Source organism: Trichechus manatus, unplaced genomic scaffold (assembly GCF_000243295.1).
Source record: "Trichechus manatus latirostris isolate Lorelei unplaced genomic scaffold, TriManLat1.0 scaffold00220, whole genome shotgun sequence".
NCBI lineage: Eukaryota > Metazoa > Chordata > Mammalia > Sirenia > Trichechidae > Trichechus > Trichechus manatus.
In genome coordinates, this window is record NW_004444156.1 from 2,946,533 (window position 1) to 2,966,594 (window position 20,062).

Consider the following 20,062-nt stretch of genomic DNA (forward strand, 5'->3'; position numbering starts at 1 on the left):
TCAGGACACAAACCAAGCTTGTAGACTGAGTCCTGCCTTACTAACACAACTGCCACCCATCCTCCCTCATTAACATCATAGAGGCAGGATTTACAACATTTAGGAAAATCACACAATACCAGGAATCATGGCCCAGCCAAATTGATACACACATTTTTGGGGGGACATAATTCAATCCATGACACTCAGGATTCAAATTCAGGCAGTTTAAATTCAGAGCCTACTTGTTTAAGTATAATTTTTTGACCCGTGAAATGTCTAAGTTCTTGGTGAGTAGTTCTATATTCTGCTGAAATAATATGCATATTTATTCTTTAAGGTGGCTAAAATCAGTAAAACAGTACTGGAAACAGGCAGACAAGATTATGGAAGAAGAGTTTATTTCTAAAAAAAAGTCTGGCCAACGTTCCAACTCTCTCAAAGATAATTTGTGTATAAATCAATCATATGAAGTTAGACTTGGTAAGCTTGATATGCAAGTATAAGAATTTTTGCCTTACTTTAAAGTTATCTATATGCCTATCATTATATGTTCATCAATTTGGATATTCTTGCTCTTCATATTTAGTGATCTATGGAGAGAGATACAATGATTTAGAAAAGCATGTATGTTCAGTAAAACATGATGATGTCTCTTTTGATCATTATCATCCATGCGCCGCAGTGACGACAGATTATGTAAGTATAAACACATATTCGTCCTATTAGTGGAATTATTCGTGTGTATCACAATTGGAAAGTGGCCTAATTGTTCTTCAAAGAGTTGCAGCATACTTCCTTTACCACAGATAATCATAACCTGGGGTCAATGGGCGTCAAGGATGGCCTTCGTGAGAGGATTCAATCCCACTAACAATTGTCTGTGTGTACATTTTTCTGGGGAGAGGGTTCATAACTTTCATTAGGTCCTCCAAGTTGTCTGGGACATCCAGTGTTTAAGAACTAACTCTATAGACAGGAAGTCATGGAAAATTCTAACTTGGGTTCTTTGGTTACCTTATTCTTCTTCTTTATTTCCAGGTATTATCTCTCCCTGCCTAGCTTCTTCTTACATCTACTCCTGTCTTCCACTTCTCTGTGACTAACAGTGCAGTTACAACTCTGTGGACATCCCTTGTTCATGTCAGAATCTGATTGCCATCAAACGGTTTAAACAAGAAAGAGACACTTCTCCGTAACATGAAAATCTTGATAAATTTTTTCGTAGTGGATTGATAAGGTGGAGGTGGTAAGAGATCTCAGTTGGAGTCCTGGGTTCCGAATGTGGGAGGACTTATTAATTTCTCTGCCCATCTCTCCTCCTTTCCCATCCTACCCGCATGACTAAGAGATTTAGCTGGTCTTCTTTCCAGGCTCCTGCAACTTAATCACATTAAAAATTCTGCTACTCCATTAATTGTCCTAAAATACAGATGTAATCCCCTCTCTCTCTACTCAAAAGCCTTCTACTTTTCTGCATTGGAAACAAATAAATTTCCACCTTCTTAGCTTGGCATCCAAGGTCTTCTATAACCTGAACCAACACTCCTTTCTCGCTCAAACTCTTTATGTATCTTATCTGGATTGCCTCACGTCATATATTGTACTTGGACTGTTTCACCCTGATGGCAGACTCTAAACCTCCAGAGCCTCGTCTTTCATGCCTCTGGTAATAATGTCAGCCCCTCTTCAGAATTCTTTCTACGATCTGTCTTGATGTAATCTTCTTTTCTGAAAATACATAGTATGTTATCTGTATTTTTTTAAATGACACCAAATAGGTTACCCTGCTGTCATAATTTTTGTTTGCATGTCTTCTTTTTCTTACTAAATTGTAAACTCCTTCAAGAGAAAATCTTTACTTTTTTTTTTCTCTGGATTATCTCATAGCTAGTGCATAGTGCCTCGGACGTAAAAGCTGCTCAGTAAATATTTGTTGAATGACTACACAGAGCATTTAACTATGCAGCGAACACTTGCGAAGCGCTTAAATATGTATTTCTATTTAATCTTCACAATATCTTTCTAATAGATGCCATTGTTGTTGTGTGCCATGAAGTCGATTCTGACTCATAGTGACCCTATAGATACTATCTCTAATTTACAGATGAGGTAAGAGTGGGATTAAAAACAAACAAACAAACAAACAAAAAACCCCAAACCTGTTGCCACTAAGTTGATTCCAGCTCATAGCGACCCTATAGGACAGAGTAGAACTTCCCCATGGGGTTTTCAAGGAGCGGCTGGTGGATTCTGACTGCTGACCTTTTAGTTAGCAGCCAATCGCTTAACCCCTGAGCTGCATATATATGTTTCCTGGTTTACACAGTGGTTCAGTGCTCTGCTGCCAACTCAAAGGTCGGTGGTTCGAACCCACCAGCCACTGTCGGAGAAAGCTGTGGCAATCCGCTTCTGTAAAGATTACAGCCTTGGAAACCTTATAGGGCAGTTCTACTCTGTGCTTCAGGGTTGCCGTGAGTCAGAATTGACTCGAGGGCAGTGGGATATATGTGTGTGTGTAGTATATTTATATATAGCATTTTTTTATAGTTTCCTTAAAGTAAATAAATAAATAAACCTGTTGCCATCAAGTGGATTCCAACTTATAGCAACCCGGTAGTACAGAATAGAATTGCCCCATAGGTTTCCCGGGAACAGCTGGTAGATTTGAACTGCTGACCTTTGGGTTAGCAGCTGAGCTCTTAAACACTATGCCTCCGGGGCTTCAAAAAGGTTATCTTTAAGAATGTGAGTGCAGTGGCTTGGAGTACATGGGGAGATTGTCATTTTGGGCCATGTGACTTCCTTCTATTCTCAGTAGCTATTAATGGAACAACTGAAAAGTAACAGAATTACTACAGCGTGTTTGACCCCAGATGACTTCTGCATGGGCCTTGCTATTGTGTTAGAATTCTCAAGTCCTTATTATTTTATATCATGCATGGGGACAGGTACAGAGACTCATGCCTTTATAAATGTTTAGACAACTGTGGTTAAGTTTGTAAGGTGTGCATTTACACAAGACATCTCTTTGTACCCTTAAGGAAGCAATAACAAGAGCAAGTACCCGTTGCTGTCGAGTCGATTTCAGCTCATAGCGACCCTATAGTACAGAGTAGAATTGCCCCATAGGGTTTCCAAGGAGCAGCTGGTGGGTTCAAACTGCTGGCCTTTTGGTCAGCAGCCCAACGCTTAACCACTTTGCCACCAGGGCTCCACAAGAGCAAGTAGACCTATCCAGATGAGTAAATTATTCCTGTTCCAGTAGAGCATACATCAGATTAAATGGAAATTGCTCAGAAATGAGAAAAAAGCAGAACGAACTGGGGAAATACGAGAAGAATGAATGGGAACCATCTATCTTGATCTTTTCTTGTGTAACTTTCTCATGGAAATGGTTTCAGAAAGGAAGGTTGGAGCAGAACCAGTGAGCTGGCTTCAATCCAACTGTGGTGAGGGATCACCTCAATCCACGTGTGACTTTTTCCTTGCCAAACGGGAGGCTGTTTAGGCTTCATCTGGAATTACTCTACCGTATATGGACAGTTGCCCAAGCTGTCAGCACCAGGTAGTCTTGGAAAGAACTGCTGTCTGTCTTTCTCCACTCAGTTCACCACCTATGGCTTTTGGCTGAGTGTCTTGTATTTATGTATCGCAAAAACAGCATCATCGTATAATGCAATTGTGCTTATGAGTGAAGAGGTGGTACAAATTAATGATCTTTTCTCTTCTTTGCCATATTTCTCTGACCTAGGGCTCCGTATGATATACCTGATGTCGTGCAGAGGTGAACAATTGGGCTCATACACAGTTTTTAGCCGTAGAGTTGATAAAATGAACAAACAACAGCAGCAAAAAATGTTGCCATAGAGTCGATTTCGACTCATCGCAAGTCTGTAGGACCGAGTAGAACTGCCCCATAGGGTTTCCAAGGCTGTAAAATCTTTATGGAAGCCGACTGTCACGTCTTTCTCCTGTGGAGCGGCTGATGTATTTGAACCACTAACCTTTTGGTTAGCAGTCGATGGCTTAACCACTGCGCCACCAGGGCTCCTGAGAGTTGATAAACTAATAAAAAAAGAAAAATCCTGTAAGTTGACAATCAATCATCTTAATAGGTGGGATACTAACCAAGTGCCAGGCATTTTAATAGCATATCACATACATTATCTCATTTAATCCTCGTAACAGTCTGCGGTATTGAGATAATTTTACCCATTTTACAGGTGAGTAAACTAAGGTATCCATAAAAGGCTGGTAGACCCTTTTGAAATTACATCACTACGATTCCAGGGACCAAAATAGGAAAATCGCATTTGTAAGGTCCTGACAAATTCTAGAAAACTCAAATTACTTAAGTCAGGGATTGCTTCATATATAATCTTCACCTTCCAAGAAATATGTCCTTTCATATTTGTCCAAATGTAATCCTTGCCATCTAACTAGCTTTATAGATTCAATCTGAGAGATGTTGAAAGATGATTCGCATGTTTATGTTGCAAAAACCCAAAAATCAAATCACCTGCCATTGAGTTGATCCTAACTCATGGCAACCCCATGTGTGTCAGATAGAATGGTGCTACATAGGGTTTTCAATGGCTGAGTTTTCAGAAATAGATCTCCAGGCGTTTCTCCCTTGGAGCCTTGGTGGCACAGTGGTTAAGCGTTTGACTGCTAACCGAAAGATCAACAGTTCAAATCTGGGGCAGTTCTACTCTGTCGTATAGGGTCACTGTGAGTCAGAATTGACTCGATGGCAATGGGGTTTTTTTTCCCTTCCGTATGCTGCATAGCATAGTATAAAAAAAGGGATATTCTTTTGAATCTCATCGCAATCCTGAAAGACAGACAGTGCAAATATTGTCATTCCCATATTACAGATGAAAGAACCAAAACCCAGGGAGCTGATAATTAGAGCTGTAGTTAGAACTCCAACTTTACGGCGTTTTCCACTGCACCAAACATCATCTCTATTCTTTCCAAACTGTTTCATCTTTGGAGTGGCTCCTTTAGCCCGGTATTTCCAACCTTCCATGGACTATCAATGGCTGCTTTTAAACAAAAGACCCCATCTTTAAATAAGTTTGAGAAAAGCAGCATGCCATATCTCTTTCCTGGAGATTCACAGTGCACAATAACATAACAAAAACTTCAGACATCTTGAAATAAAGGTGTGTGTTTAGCTTGGATTAGCAGAATATTTTCTGTAGATTCCCCACCCTTTAAAAACATTGTTTAAGGGTCATGCTTTGGGAGATGTTATTCTAGTCCTTTTTCACACAATAGATTAGAAGTAGTCTATTTGCTGGAAGCCGAGTGAACGTAGAACATAAACTCTTTGAGGGCAGAATTTCTTTTTCTTGTGCCTGTACATTCAAAAGGCTTAAGACAGAGCTTGGCCAATAGCCTGGGTAGGCCTTGGGGAGAAGTGTCTTTGAGTACCCGGAGGTGGTCTGAGGGCCTTTGTCTTCATGAAGTTTACTAAGTGCTTATCTGGGATCTCTTGTGAACAAAGAGCTTTTTCCCTTTTTCCCTGGTTTAGTGCCAATAAAACCATAAAATCATCTTCATCTCTCAAGTTCAGTTTCCAAACTTGCTTGTCTAAGCTGAGTCTGTGCTATGAGTGTTCATATTTTCCAGCTGCCCTGTACTTTCAGCAAGCCTCTGAAGAAGTTTCATAGAGAAGTGTTAGTTTATTGCCTAGTACAAAAAGTCTAAGGAAATGATATAAAAACTTATTAGTGGCCTTTTGGGGTTTTTCTACTTCAGCGTGGTAGGGACACTTCTTGGTTAAAATCTGGTTAACAATTAGAGCCTTACTATCTCTGGGTGCATGGATAATGACTTCAGAAAAAGGTAAGACTAGAGGAAAGAGAAAGAAAAGTAAAAATTCCCATCTTGTTCATTTATGCATCAGTTTATTTATTCACAGATTGAAAAATACGGATTTCCTTGTGATCTTACCCTCTCACCTCGAGAAAGCATCCAACTTTATGACGTCATGGTTCAAGTCTGGAACACCTGGCCCAGAGCTCAGGTAAATATACAAATATATATTCACGGAAACGAACCTGCGTTAATGCTATTGAGGAAGATTTGGAAAAACTCTCTTAAGTACATTGATTCTCTAATTAGTTGAAGCTGGTCTTTTGAAATGATTTGGGTATTCTTTCTTTTTTTACAGACATTCTTCTCGACTTTTTTTGGTTACCTTCATATGGTGGAATAACTTATAATTCTTAAAATATATTTTTAAGAAATATGTATTTCAATATATAATATAATTTTATTAAAATATAATTCTTAAAAATGCATGTTTTTTCAGCTTCTGGTTCACTACACTTTAGTTCTTTTTGTATTTATAGTCCTCTACTCTCTCATCCTTCTTCCCCGTTTGTCGGTTTTCATCCTTTTCTTGACTTTGTTCTGTATTCGTTCCTTTGGAGAGTTCATCCATCATAATAGTTTTATGTATTAGAAGTTATGAGGAGGTAAAAAGATTTTCAACAGCCTCTGCGTTCAAGGAGTTTGCAAGTTGGTAGAGACATGTAAATTTAAATAGATTATTGTGGTTTTTTTTTTATGTAGGTTTTGTAATTTAATTTAATCTTGTGGTAATTTTTTTCAAGGAATTGGATCCAGAGAAATTCAGTCTTTTTAAGAATAAAGCGTTCATTAAAAAATTGGATGCTAGAAAATATGAAGAAATTCTAAAGGCAGAATTAACAAGCTGGGTGAAAAATGGCAATATAAGAAAGGTAATCTTCCTTCTTTTTTAGCAAGGTCTCTCTTGTTAACTGTTTGGCATTGCGTCATCTAGCCAGTATCAGTTTTTTAATGTTTTTCTTCCAATTTCCACTTTAGAAATTGAATTTGAACATGTTATCCAGCGAATCTGAGTTAAATAGAAAAAGAAGGAACCTGGTTCTGTCTCTTACTCCAGCCTAAGCTCGTTGCTGTTGAGTTGATTCTGACTCATAGATTCCGACTCATAAAAACGACCCTACAGGACAGAGGAGAGCTGCCCCATAGGGTTTCCAAGGAATGCCTGGTAGATTCAAACTGCTGACCTTTCGGTTAGCAGCCGAACTCTTAACCAGGGCGCCACCAGGGTGCCCACTAAAACACGTGCCACAGGCTTTTTATACCTTCACGTGATTATGATTAGTGCTTGTTGTAGAATCAGTGTTGTTGATGTTGCTTTCACATAAAAGGGACCGGCTCCAGTGTAATGAGAGCTGAGAAGCCTAGGTGTTACCTGAGGCACCACTCTAAGTAAGTTTTCGAAAAATAGAGAAATTTATGTAACAATAAGCAATTTCTGAAACTCATGTAAAGCGTGATAGAGGAGGAAATAGAAATATATCTGAAAGGGGTTTAGGCACATTTACAGATGATAGAGTCATAAGTGGTGTTAAACAAAACATTCTGATAAAGTTACTATTATAGAGTTTATTTGGGTTTTGAAAACATTCATGAATGGACAGCACAATCTCAGTGAGACTTGCTCCACCGGAAGGGGAAGAAAGCTGGGAGTTTTTATAAGAGACAGAAGGGAGGGAAAGTGAGAGAGAAAACAAAGCATCTTTCATATATTTTGACATACCATCAGGTCACGTACGAGTAGGACGTATAGAACGCACAAACATTTACACTTAGCTCTCCAAAAAGGGTTTCTTTAATGTCCGAAATTAAAACTTTTGAGCAAGCAGGCAGAAATGTGCATGTTGTACATACCAAATGAGCTCAGAGGAGATAGAAATTTCAGATTGGGGGGCTAGGGGGTGAGCACTGAGGTGGAATCATCCATGCTTCTTTCACTCTTTAAAAGAGCCACTGTAACTCCATCAAGTCTGGAGAACAAAGTATAAATCCCCCAGTGGCTGCTCTGAGACACTAGATATCCTTGAATATTAAGATTTACGGACTTCTGGTTCTGGACTGATGATTGAACATTATGTTTACTTGCCCTTTTCACTGTAATGAAAGAAGAAATAAAGGTAAGGATGGTATCGAGGTCAGGAAACATGGCCGCAGCAAATATTTTAGCCTCTTTTTTGACACTGGATGCTAGGCTCCATTGACTGTTAATTTAAAAAAAAAAAAGACTGGGAGCCAAGGTTCCCCTTGCTTTGCTCCCCCAACCTCCACCCAACTGTTTCTTGTTGTTGTTAGGTGCTGTTGAGTCGGTTCCAACTCATAGTGAACACATGCACAACAGAACGAAGCACTGCCCGGTCCTGCGCCATCCTCACAATCGTTGCTATGTTTGAGCCCAGCGTTGTAGCCACTGTGTCATTCCATCTCGTTAAGGGTCTTCCTCCTTTCCGCTGACCCTCTACTTTACCAAGCATGATGTCCTTCTCCAAGGACCCTGGAGAGAACATGCTGATAACATGTCCAAAGTATATGACACAAAGTCTCACTGCCCTCACTTAGGAGCATTCTGGCTGTATTTCTTCCAAGACAGACTTGTTCGTTCTTCTGGCCGTCCATGGTACACTCAATGAATAAGGAAGACCGAAGAAGAACTGATGCTTACAAAGGGAAAATTGATGCAATCAAGAAGAATTAATCAGTAATATCTGGTGGCACAATCATTAAGTGATAGACTGCTAACCAAAGGGTTGACAGCTAGAACTCTCTCAGCCACTTCTTTGGGAGAGAAGACCTGAGAATCTGTTTCCATAAAAATTACAGCCTAGAAAACCCTACGGGCAGTTCTACTCTGTCACATGGGATTGCTGTGAGTTGGAATTGACTTGACGGTACTCAACAACAACAAGCACATTGCTATTTATTTTGTCAAAGCTTTCCCATGGTATACTACGTAAGGGAACTTAGTATTACTTTTCTTGATGTCAAATAATGTTTATTTCTTTTCTGCTTAAAAATGGGGTGGATGCTCATTATAGAAAATTGTAAAATATAGAATACTAGAACGAAAGATATCTTTCCCAAATTCACCACTTCAGGTAAACACTTCGTTGCCCTTCTGGTTTAATCCTTTTTGTAACTCATCTGTTGAATTTTCAGTTAAATTATAACACAAGGATGTCTCAATATTATTACAAACTATTGGTAAGCAAAAGGTTCCTGGGTGGGGCAGATGGTTTGCTTTCAAATACTAACCTAAAGGTTGGTGATTCAAACCCACCCAGTGGCATGGGGGAAGAAAGGTCTAGCGATCTGCTTCCATAAAGATTACCCAAGAAAACCCTACGGGTAGTTCTCTGTAACACACGGGGTTGCCATGAGTCTAATTGACTTGAAGGCAACAGCTTGGGTAAGCATAGCTAAAAACTTTTTTTTTTTTGAATTATAAGAGTGATGTTGCTTGCTGAAAAATGACAAAAAAGATTATAAAAAAAAAAAAAATCAAAGCAACAGGCAATTTCTGAGTGTCCATTTCACTATGTTGAATGACACTATCAATTGAGTGTTCTCTGTTTTTTAAGAATGTTTGCTAATTTGATAGAGAAAATTTTAATCTAATTTTATTTTGCATTTTAAAATTACTAGAAAGTTTTAAAAATGTTCCTATATCTTTGTAATTTGAACTTTTTTGGGTAAATTTTCTTATTCTTTTATTAATCAGTCTTTGTAGTGCCTTTAAAACACTTCTATTTCAAGGAATACATTGTGTACGAAGAATATTAACCTGTGTCAGGTTGTGTAAAGAATATTATCCCTTTCTACATATTTTTTTAAAATTTTGTTGATGACTCTCACATTTTCATTTTATTCTTTTCCAACATAAATAGGTGTTCAATTTTTGTGGAGCGCAGCATAGTAAACTTCTTTCAGGTGATTTTTGTATCACCTTAAGTTTAAAAAACCTGCTCCAATCTGATAAATAGAGCTAAGTATTTTGTTATGTTTCTTCCAGTTATTTTGTCATTGTTGTTTTATACTCTTTAAAAGTTTCAAAAGCTATTTTACTACCTAATTGAAGAGGAGGCCCTGAGTCGTCTTCTCTTCCAACAGCTAAACCAGCTTCATTTCCTGAATGGTCCTTACCTTTCTGACTTATTTGTAGGACCATCAAAAATCATATTATATCTTGTATCTATTACTGCTTATATTTTGATAACGCTTCTTTCTTGTTGAGCTGTCTATACCGCTGTTAGAAGTCTCTGGGTAGTGCAAATGGTTAAGCTGGGCTATTAACAAAAAGATTGGCAGTTCAAACCCACCCAGAAGTGCCTTGGAAGAAAGGCCTGGCGACCTACCTCCGAAAGGTCACAGCCATGAAAACCCTACTGGGCACAGTTCTACTCTGAAACAAATGAGGTCGCCATGAGTTGGAATTGACTCAATGGCAACTGGTAGTGGTATTGCTCTGTTGGTTCTTGCCATAGTTTTGTAACATATTTTAAAAGGATTATTTTTTTTACAATATACACACACACAAAAGCTACCTGTGAAAAATGCTTCAAATCTTATCCAAATAAATAATTCCTTTATCTTATTTATACATATTCTTTTTAAAAATTTCAATTTCTATTTACAACTCTAGGCCGAAAGAGTACTGGAGAATCTCAGCCCTGAATCAGTATCTGATTCAAAAGATATGGTAAAAATGTTTCCCCTTCTTGTTGAGAAGCTAAGAAAATTGAATAAGTTACCTGCAATAGTTTTTGGGTAAGTTACTGAAACTTAATTTGTTTCTGTGTATATTTTGTTTTGTTTCCAGTTACCCTCACTCATATAAAGTCAGTACAATTAAATAAACTTTACTTTTTTGTGCATATTTTTCAAAAAAACCACTGTAAATAGATTTTATTTAAAAAAAAATGGACATGTTTCTAGTTCAATCCTTATTTGTACTCTTTGTCCTTTTTATTTCTTTTGACACTTGTTTTTTTGACCTTCTTTGACCTTTTTAGCCTTGTTAATTTTCTTATCAGTAACCATGATTACTCGAATATACATGGGTCCTTTAGAAACAAAATTGCATATTCATGTACACGTGCAAAGTACATAAAATGCCTCCAATTCTTGTAGAGTTATTTATTGGCTGGTATGGTTTGTTTTTAATTTATAGTTACAGTTAGGAAAATGAAAACCCAGAGCCATTTCTGAGAGCTTGAGTGGGATTTACGTTATCTAGCTGTGTTAAAGAGTACTGAAGTGGAGCTTCCTTACTGGTAACCCTTTGAACCCTGGATCATCTCTAGTAACAACTTTGGCAGCAGAACAGAAAGGGAAAAAAAATTTTTTCGCCAAGATAATTTTGAATGATTCTAACTATGAAATCTCTGTATAAAATAAATTCCCAGGATCTTTATCCAATGATAATATTAAATTATGTAGATGCAGACGGATACGCAAACATGCATGTAGATGTGTTAAAAGACAGCAGTAAAGGGACGTATATATTGTTATACATCCGCATGCTTATGCTGGTGGTAAGTGACTGAAACAAGATAATGATAGAAACAGAGATTCGTACAGCTGAGAACACCCATTTCGATCGTTGCAAGAAACTTTCTTCCTCTTCTGTGATTGGGTCATAGCAAGTTAAAAACGACAGCAGCAAGGAAAAACACGTGACAATACATACCGACGTCACTTTCCAGTGAGGCTCTCAATTCTAGTTACAAAGGTAGTTTTTATCTGTGAGGCCTGGCTGGAAGTATAACTTTGAAACAGGAATATCAATAACTAGATTCGTTATTTACATACTCATACATTTTTAAATGAATTGTTTTATAAAATAGCTAAGGTTTCATTCCAACTGGGAATGGGATCATGGCAGGTTTCAACGGAACTCTCAATTTTCTTTAAATATGCTCTGGAAATCCTTGGTCTCGTCCAGTTTGCTCTAGTTCACCAGCACCAGAACACCGAGAAACTCTGCGTGAGAACTGGTCTGGGTTCCGGCTGAACAAGCCAACCTTCCCCAGTCTGGATTCTGGAAGAAATACAGGGCTGGATGCATACATGTTTACTGTCTGCTGCCCAGGTAGAGGAGTGGTTGAGAGCATACACTTTGTGGTCAGAGCGGAGCTTCAGTCCCAACTCTGCCTTCCTTTGGCTATATGATTTTTGGAAAATTACTTAGCCCCTCTGGCCCTAATCTGAAAAATGGAGACAATAATAGAAATTTATTGGGTTGGGATGATAGCTATATCAAATAATTTATGTAAAGCCCCTAACTCAGAAGTAGAAAATGTGATTGGATCAGATCCAATTACTAGACCTTCTTCCTTTTGCCCGGGAATCATGACATAGAATACTGGAGGAATTGAAGACAGAAACTTATTTCCAGGTGATCTAGGTTTGTTTGTTTTAAAGCACTAGGACGGGAAACATTTAATGCCTTTACATACATTTACAACCAGTAGCATTTAGGTATTGCAAATTAACTTGTACTACTATTAAAAAAGCAAGGGAAGTTTTACAATTTCCTTGTAATCTATTTCCTTATCTGCAAAATAAAGGTAATGGTACCTTCTTCATAAGGTCATACTGAGGATTAAATGAGTTAATATATTTAAGGCACATAGAACAGCACCTGGCACTTGGTAAGTGCTTCGTAAATTGTTACTATTATTATCTTTACCTTGTTTACATACAGTATCTTCCCACCATACGCACTGGACTGTGACTTTCCTAGTCGTTATTTCTCCAGTGCACCAATTTAATCTTAATCAACTAAACAACATTCCTTTTCAAAGCTTGCTCTCTAAAAACCCAAATCAAACTCATTGCCATCTAGTTGATTCTGACTCATAGTGACCCTATAGGACAGAGTAGAACTGCCCCATAGGGTTTCTAAGGAGTGGCTGGTAGATTCGAACTGGCAGCCTTTTGGTTAGCAGCCAAATGCTTCACCGCTGCGTCACCAGGATTCTCATTAGCCATTAGGGAGATGCAAATAAAAACCGAGATACCGTCTCACCCCTGCATGAATGGCACTGATCAAAAATTCAGAAAACAATCAATGCAGGCGAGGTTATGGGGAGATTGGAACTCTCATACGCTTCTGGTTGGAAATGTAAGACGGTACAACCACTATGGAAAACGATATAGTGCTTCCTTAAAAAGTTAGAAATACCATATGATCCGGGAATCTGACTCCTAGGAATATATCCTAAATATATAAAAGCTGTCACATAAATAGACATATGGATGCCCATGTTCATGCAGCATTATTCACAATAGCACAAAGATGGAAACAACCTAAGTGCCCATCAACAGATAAATGGATAAACCAATTAAGATACATACATACAATCGAACACTACACAACGATAAAGAACAGTGAGGAGTCCATGAAACATCTCACAACGTGGATGAATGTGGAGAGTATTATGCTGAGTGAAATAAGTCAATCACAAAAGGACAAAGATTGTGTGAGACCATGATTATAAAAAACCAAGAAAAGGTTTACACACAGAAAGAAACCATCTTTGATTGTCACGAGGGAGGGGAGTGGTGGGAAGGGGAAATCATTAAGTAGATAATAGACAAGTGTTAACTTTGGTAAAGTGAAAGACTGTACACAATATAAGGAAGTCAGCACAACCTGACCAAAGCAAAGAAAGACAGAGGAACACGGGAAAAAGAAGCAACTACAATAAATACTATAGCATATACAACCCTACCACAACAGTAAAAAGAAATAATAATTTACAAACAGATGCGTAAGCAGATACATATGCTGAATAGGGGAAGGAGAGCATGTAGGAATATACCCATGTACGTATATAGGCTAGGCTGTGGATATTTTTACATATGTATTTGTATGTATGGCATGTATATTCATATATATAATAGAGCACAAACAGGGCACAGCCATAGAAGTTTCCTTCCTAGTCACATCCAAATACCTTGAGGGACTGAGTTACTGGGGCTGAGGGCTGGGGTCCATGGTCTCAGGGAACATCTAGATCAATTGGCATAATATAGTTCATAAAGAGACTGTTCTACCTCCTACTTTGGTGGGTAGTGTCTGGGGTCTTAAAATCTTGCGAGCAGCCATCTAAGATACATCTGTTGGTTCTATCCCATCTGGAGCAAAGGAGAATAAAAAAACCAAAGACACAAGGAAAATACTAACGGACCACATGAACCACAGCCTCCACCAGCCTGATCCCAGAAGAACTAGATGGTGCCCAGCTACCACCACCAACTGCTCTCACAGGGATCACAACAGAGGGTCCCAGACAGAGTGGGAGAAAAATGTAGAACAAAATTCAAACTCACAAAAAAATCATTGTATGCTTACTAGTCTGACATAAACTGGAGGAACCCCTGAGCCCATGGCCCCTGGACACCCTTCTAACTCAGAACTGAAGCCACTCCTGAAGTCCACCTTTCAGCCAAAGATTAGACAGGCCTATAAAACAAACAATAACACACACGGGGAACGCGCTTCTTAGATCAGTCAAGTGTACGAGATCACATGGGCAACATCTGCCCAAATGCAAAGACAAGAAGGCAGGAAGGCACAGGAAAACTGGACGAATGGACACGGGGAACCCAGGCTGGAAAGGGGGAGAGTTGCAGGGATTGCAACCAATGTCACGAAACGATCTGTGTATAAATTTTTGAGTGAGAAACTAATGTGCGCTGTAAACTTTCACCTAAAGAACAACAAAACGGATGGTAACAGTAGGTGAGAATATGATCTGAAGAGAAAAATGTTGTCTTCAACGCATTCTTTTCACTTGTTTGAAGTTTTAGGAATGGTGATTTGGAAGCAATTGCTGGAAGTTTGTGCACTTTTCTGGAAGAGAAGCCAGAGAGTAAAAGCCCTCTCAGAACTGACGAGTGTCATAGCTATGATGCTGACATAGCTAAATGCCTTAAAAAGGAGAAAGAAATCAACGCGAAACAAAATAAAATGTAGGTATTTACATAAACAAATTCCCAATGCAGACGTTTCCCCGATAATGTCATGGTTACATGGATGAGCAAAGAGTGACCTAGAAAATGAATTGCCAGACCAATTTTATGCCTGGAATGGAACTTCATTGCTGTGGTTACTCCTCCTTGGTCCCAACATCTAATTAATTCTGACTGCTCTATAGCCCAAGTATTTCTTCCCTCTTTGCAGTCTTCTTCATCCTCACCCTGACTCTGTCCTGTATCAGGACCTCGGCAACTCTTTGGGCTTTCGTATAGGTTTTCCCATGTGATTCTCCTCTCTTGGTTCACCCCTCCAATGTAACTCACAGGTATGATCATCCTAACATGCAAATGTAATAGCATTATCTCGTCTACAAAGCTCTTCCTTCTTAATTGTCTAGTAAAGTTGATAAAAGCTAGGCTCTTTAGCATTGTACACAACACTCTTCATACTTTGATCCTGCCTACCTCCTTGGTGTCATTCCTTGCTACTCCTCTCTGGTAAACCTCAATCTTTCATAGTTCTCTACACCTCTGTGAATTTACCTGACTCCTGGTACTAGATAATAGTATCTATCTGGAGCGCCTTCCTTTCTGTCTGTCCGTTGAGCTTGTACTTACTGTTTCTCAGTTCAAAATCTATCTTCTCTCTGAAGTTTGTAATGATTTCCCCAGTTAGACTTAGTACCCTTTTTCTTTTGTGCCATTTTGAACCAGTCGAGCAATGATCAAACTGTATTACCGTTGTTGGTGTATCTTCTTTTCCCTAGATTGTAAGTTCCCTTACAACGGGGGCTGTGTGTTTTCCTGTTTTTACCCCCAGTGCTAGCATATTGCCTGGCAGATAGTAATTACTTCGTAAATGCTTGTAGAAGGAATAATTGGACCTTCCCTCAATATAGAAACAGTTTCCATGGCCCCCATAACTTTAGATATTCCTGGGAGACTAGAGCAGATTCTCTCTTGATCCCACCACTGCATTTATCTTCTTTACGGTTGTGTAATTGTCTTACGCTTATGGGAAGGGTAAGGAGCCCTGGTGGCACAATGGTTAAGCACTTGGCTGCTAATCAAAAGGTTGGCAGTTCAAACTTCCCCAGCAGCACCGTGGAAGAAAAACCCAGCCATCTGCTCCGTTAAAGATTACAGTTTAGAAAACCCTATGAGGCAGTTTTACCCTGTCATATGGGGTTGCTATGAGTTGGAATCTTCTCAACAGCACCTAACAACAACAAGAACCCAGGAGAGAGGTGTAGGAGCTACTGGCCTTCTCAGTGACTGATTCTCTTTAGCCAGCCCTATTTCAGAGCTAAGAGCAACATTTCAAGATGGATGTATAATCAATAGGTTATTAAAAGTAAAGGGTATTTCATGCTTATAATCAGTTTATGGGCAGGCAAGAAGGGTCTTTTCTCTAGCCCTTCTCTGTTTGGGCCCCTCCCCATGACATCAGGAGTCAGTGGGGCCAAGTGGGATGTGTGACCTTGTTCTTCACTTTGCCACACTCCCTCCTTGCTTCATCACTGTGTTCTGGGTATGCGAGGTCCAAGAATTCTCTTCCCAAATTGTCCGAAGTCCATTGCCAGGGCCTGCACTGACCTCTTTCTGGATTTGTCCTCCCAAGGGCAGACTGTGCTGCTAAAGTGAGCCCCTCTAGGCCTGAGGGGTGACAAAAGATGAGTGTTTGAAGGGGTGAATAGAGCTTGCATTTGAGGGCTATGGTGTCCACACAAGTTTGCATAATGTTCCTCATGATAGCTTGGTGTCAGGGGTTGGAAGAGAAGGGTGTCTCCAAGACAGGACTGGGGTCCAGCTCTCTGTTGACCATACTGTTCTGGTGTGGACCTCTAAGGAATCCAGGAAGTCTAAGGTGCAGCCCTCCAGGATGTTATGAAGGTGGTTTTATCAACATAGGAGGAAAAACAGATTTAATTTAATGATTGCTAGCTTGATGTCTAGGGTCGCTATGAGCTGGAACCGACTTGATGGCAGTGCGTTAGTTTCATTTATATAACTTTTAAGTAGTTAGATCCATGGTATCTTAGTCATCTGGTGCTGCTCTAACAGAAATACCACAAGTGGATGGCTTTAACAAAGAGTTTATTCTCTCACAGTCCAGTGGGCTACAAGTCCAAATTCAGGGCATCAGCTCCAGGAGAAAGCCTTCTCTTTCTGTCGGCTCTGGAGAAAGATCCTCATAATGCATCAGTCTTCCCTTGGTCTGGGAGCTTCTCTGTGCAGGAACCTCAGGTCCAAAGGACCCACTGTGCTCCTGGCACTGCTTTCTTGGTGGTATGAGGTTCCCATGTGTCTCTGCTCGCTTCTCTCTTTTATATCTCAAAAGAAATTGGGTTAGGACACTATCTAATTTTGTAAACCTCATCAGTGTAACCTCATCATAGTGATAAGAGTTTACGACACATAAGGAGGTCATATTAGATTACACAATCATACAATACCGGGAATCATGACCTAGCCAAGCTGACAGATATTTTTGGGGGACACAATTCAATCCATGACACTTGGTATCAGAGTTTCTATTTGTGTTCCTGCTCCAGACTCCGTAAAGTTTAGAGGTGAGCCTGGAAATCGTCCTCCTCCCCTGATTACGATGTAATCTTAAAAAAAAAAAAACAGAAAGCAAAACCTGTTGCTGTCAAGGCCATTCCGACGCATGGCTCAGAGAAGAACTGAGCTTAATAGGGTTTTCTTGGCGGTCTTCTTTATGGCAGCAGTTCGTCAGACCTTTCTTCCACGGCACTGCCGGGTGGGTTCAAACCACTAACCTTTCGGTTGGTAGTTAAGCACACACCATCGGTGCTACCCAGGGAGCTGTGACGTAATATTCGTCGGAGGGAAGATACCAACGACTGTAGACTACACGGCAGTTGGTTTCCTCATAGCTGGTGTTCTCCTCGGTGCACAGGAAGGGAAAAGACTTGAAGAATCAGAGGGGCTTTGGGACCTGGAGGTCTGTAGAAAGCTGCAGCGAGAAGGGATAATGGGTTATGTAGCCCGATGGCATGAGAGTCATGGAAGAGGGAAGGAGAATGATCCGGAAGGAGTAAGGAGGGGCAAGGAGGGCGCCCCCTTCCAGGCCCAGGGGTAGGAAGGCTGAGTAAGAGAAAATGGCCGCTATTCGGGAGAGCTGCGGAAGCAGCAGATTCCCTGAGGAGACTTAGATTCTTGGGACAGCAAGAAGGTGAAGGGATGTTTGAGAGAAAAGGAGGAGGTCAGAGGGGATTTTGCTGATGAGGGTCCATGAGTTTACCAACCATGGCAGGGCATTCAAGGAAACCGACCCCGTCCGGATTGATAGAGCTGGTCTGGGTGAGGAAGAGGGTTCTGAGAAGTCGTAGACTTCTTATGGTGCTTGAGTATAATTGTCATTATTTAAAAATTGTTTGTTTTTTTTAATGGCAGCAAAGCAAATGATCAGCAAAAGGCTAGAAAATTGGAAAGGAAGCTAACGTATACAGCTGAGCATATTCATTTCCTGAAGAATTTGAAGAAGATTCAGGAAGTTCCTCAGGACTGCACCTACGGTGATGTGAATGCGCTGGACACCAAGGTCAGCGTGTGGACAGGCCCCATCCACCAGGGAATTACAGCTCTTTGTCACTTGTAACGCTTACTGCAGTGATGGTTTCATTGAATGTCTTTGAGAACTAAGTGAAATTCCTGCTAAATGATGTGTTTCTGTAGTATCTTTGAAATACTATTATCTCTGTGCAACGTTGTGTTTGCTTTGCAATGGTTATCCAAACATGTGGACTAAAGTTCTGCAGAGAATTTCTTCTTTCATGCTAGTTTGCCTATAAGAGTGTCAGCCTTTTATTTTATTTCATACTACTCTTCTGGATTGCTATACGGCCTGACTCTAGATTCAATCCCACATGCTGCATTTTAATGCTGGTCAATTTGGATGAAGCCCCTGGGTGGTGCAAATAGTTAAGTGCTCTGCTGCTAACCAAAAGGTTGGGGGTTTGAGTCTACCCTGTGGTGCCTCAGAAGAAAGGTCTGGCAATCTACTGAAAAATCAGCCACTGAAAACCCTGTGGAACACAGTTCTCCTCTGACACACATGGGATCAGCATGAGTCAATTGACTTGGTTGGTAACTGCTTTCTTTAAGCATATTTGGGTATGTGTGGTACAAGACATATTAAATAGTATCTGTAGACTTCCTGAATCTCAGAGGCCCTCTATATCACATCCGAGACATTCCATTGAACAGGTATTGGAATATCCAAAGATGTTATGACAGTCCTTCAGAGTTTTAAATGACATGAATAATTCCTATTCATTATAGAAATATATGAACATGTAAAACAAAAAAAATAGAAACAATGTCACCACACAGAGATATTCACTGTCCTTCCAGAATTTTTTGTGCTTATACACACAAACACATCCCCACCCATTTCATATATTTATTCACTAATAAAGTAGGATCTTATTATGCAAATTACTCTGCTTTCTTCACTGACCTATTTATTCCTTGTCAATAACAGTAGAGCTACCTCATTATTTTAATAGCGTCATCGTATTTTTTATGTGGATGAGCCCTGGTGGCACTGTGGTTAAGCATTCAGCTGCTAATCAAAAAGCTGGCAGTTCAAATCCATCAGCTGCTCCTTGGAAAACCTGTGGGGCAGTTCTACTGTGTTCTATAGGGTCACTATGAGTTGGAGTCAATGGCAATGGATTGTTTTTGTTTTTGTTTTTAATTTAATCAGTCTTCTTATCCTTGGCCTCGTCGATTATTTCCATTATTTCTTCTTGTTTTTAATAGCAGGGTTGACCTTAAACATCTTTGCCAATACCTGGCTTTCCTCTGTAGGGTAAATTCCTAGAAGTCGGATTGTGAGGGTACTGATGTGTTTAAGCTTTGGAAGTGAGTCGTGACTGATTTGCAAGGGGAAGTAAACTTTCCCAACCTGTCCCTGGGTGGAGCAAATGGTTAAGCGCTCGGCTACTAGCCAAAAAGTTGGTGGTTCAACCCACCCAGAGATGCCTTGGAAGACAAGCCTGGCGATCTGCTTCCAAAAGGTCACAGCCTTGAAAGCCCGATGGAGCAGTTCTACTCTGCACACATGGGGTCGCTGTAAGTCTGAATCAACTCGTAGCAACTAATAACAACAATGCAGGGTAGGGAACCTGCTCTGCCTTCCGGGTACAGCCCCTCTCTAGGTGGGGGTCAGGGGTGGGGAGGGTGGAGCCAA

The 20,062-nt window shown here is 40.0% G+C and overlaps 1 protein-coding gene across 12 annotated transcripts in view; it reads left to right on the forward strand.

Moving 5' to 3' along the window:
* Positions 1–20,062, forward strand: part of DDX60L (DExD/H-box 60 like) — a 148,181-nt gene that overhangs the window by 95,397 nt on the left and 32,722 nt on the right. For all 12 annotated transcript variants that reach the window (XR_002825956.1, XR_002825957.1, XM_023742853.1 and 9 more), the window contains 7 exons: positions 320–462; positions 569–678; positions 5,912–6,016; positions 6,609–6,737; positions 10,499–10,623; positions 14,668–14,835; positions 18,262–18,409. Coding sequence is in view for 10 of the 12 variants with exons in the window: in XM_023742853.1 (XP_023598621.1) it covers positions 320–462; positions 569–678; positions 5,912–6,016; positions 6,609–6,737; positions 10,499–10,623; positions 14,668–14,835; positions 18,262–18,409 (928 nt within the window). In the remaining 2 variants the exon portion in view is untranslated. The remainder of the gene's footprint in view (positions 1–319; positions 463–568; positions 679–5,911; positions 6,017–6,608; positions 6,738–10,498; positions 10,624–14,667; positions 14,836–18,261; positions 18,410–20,062) is intronic.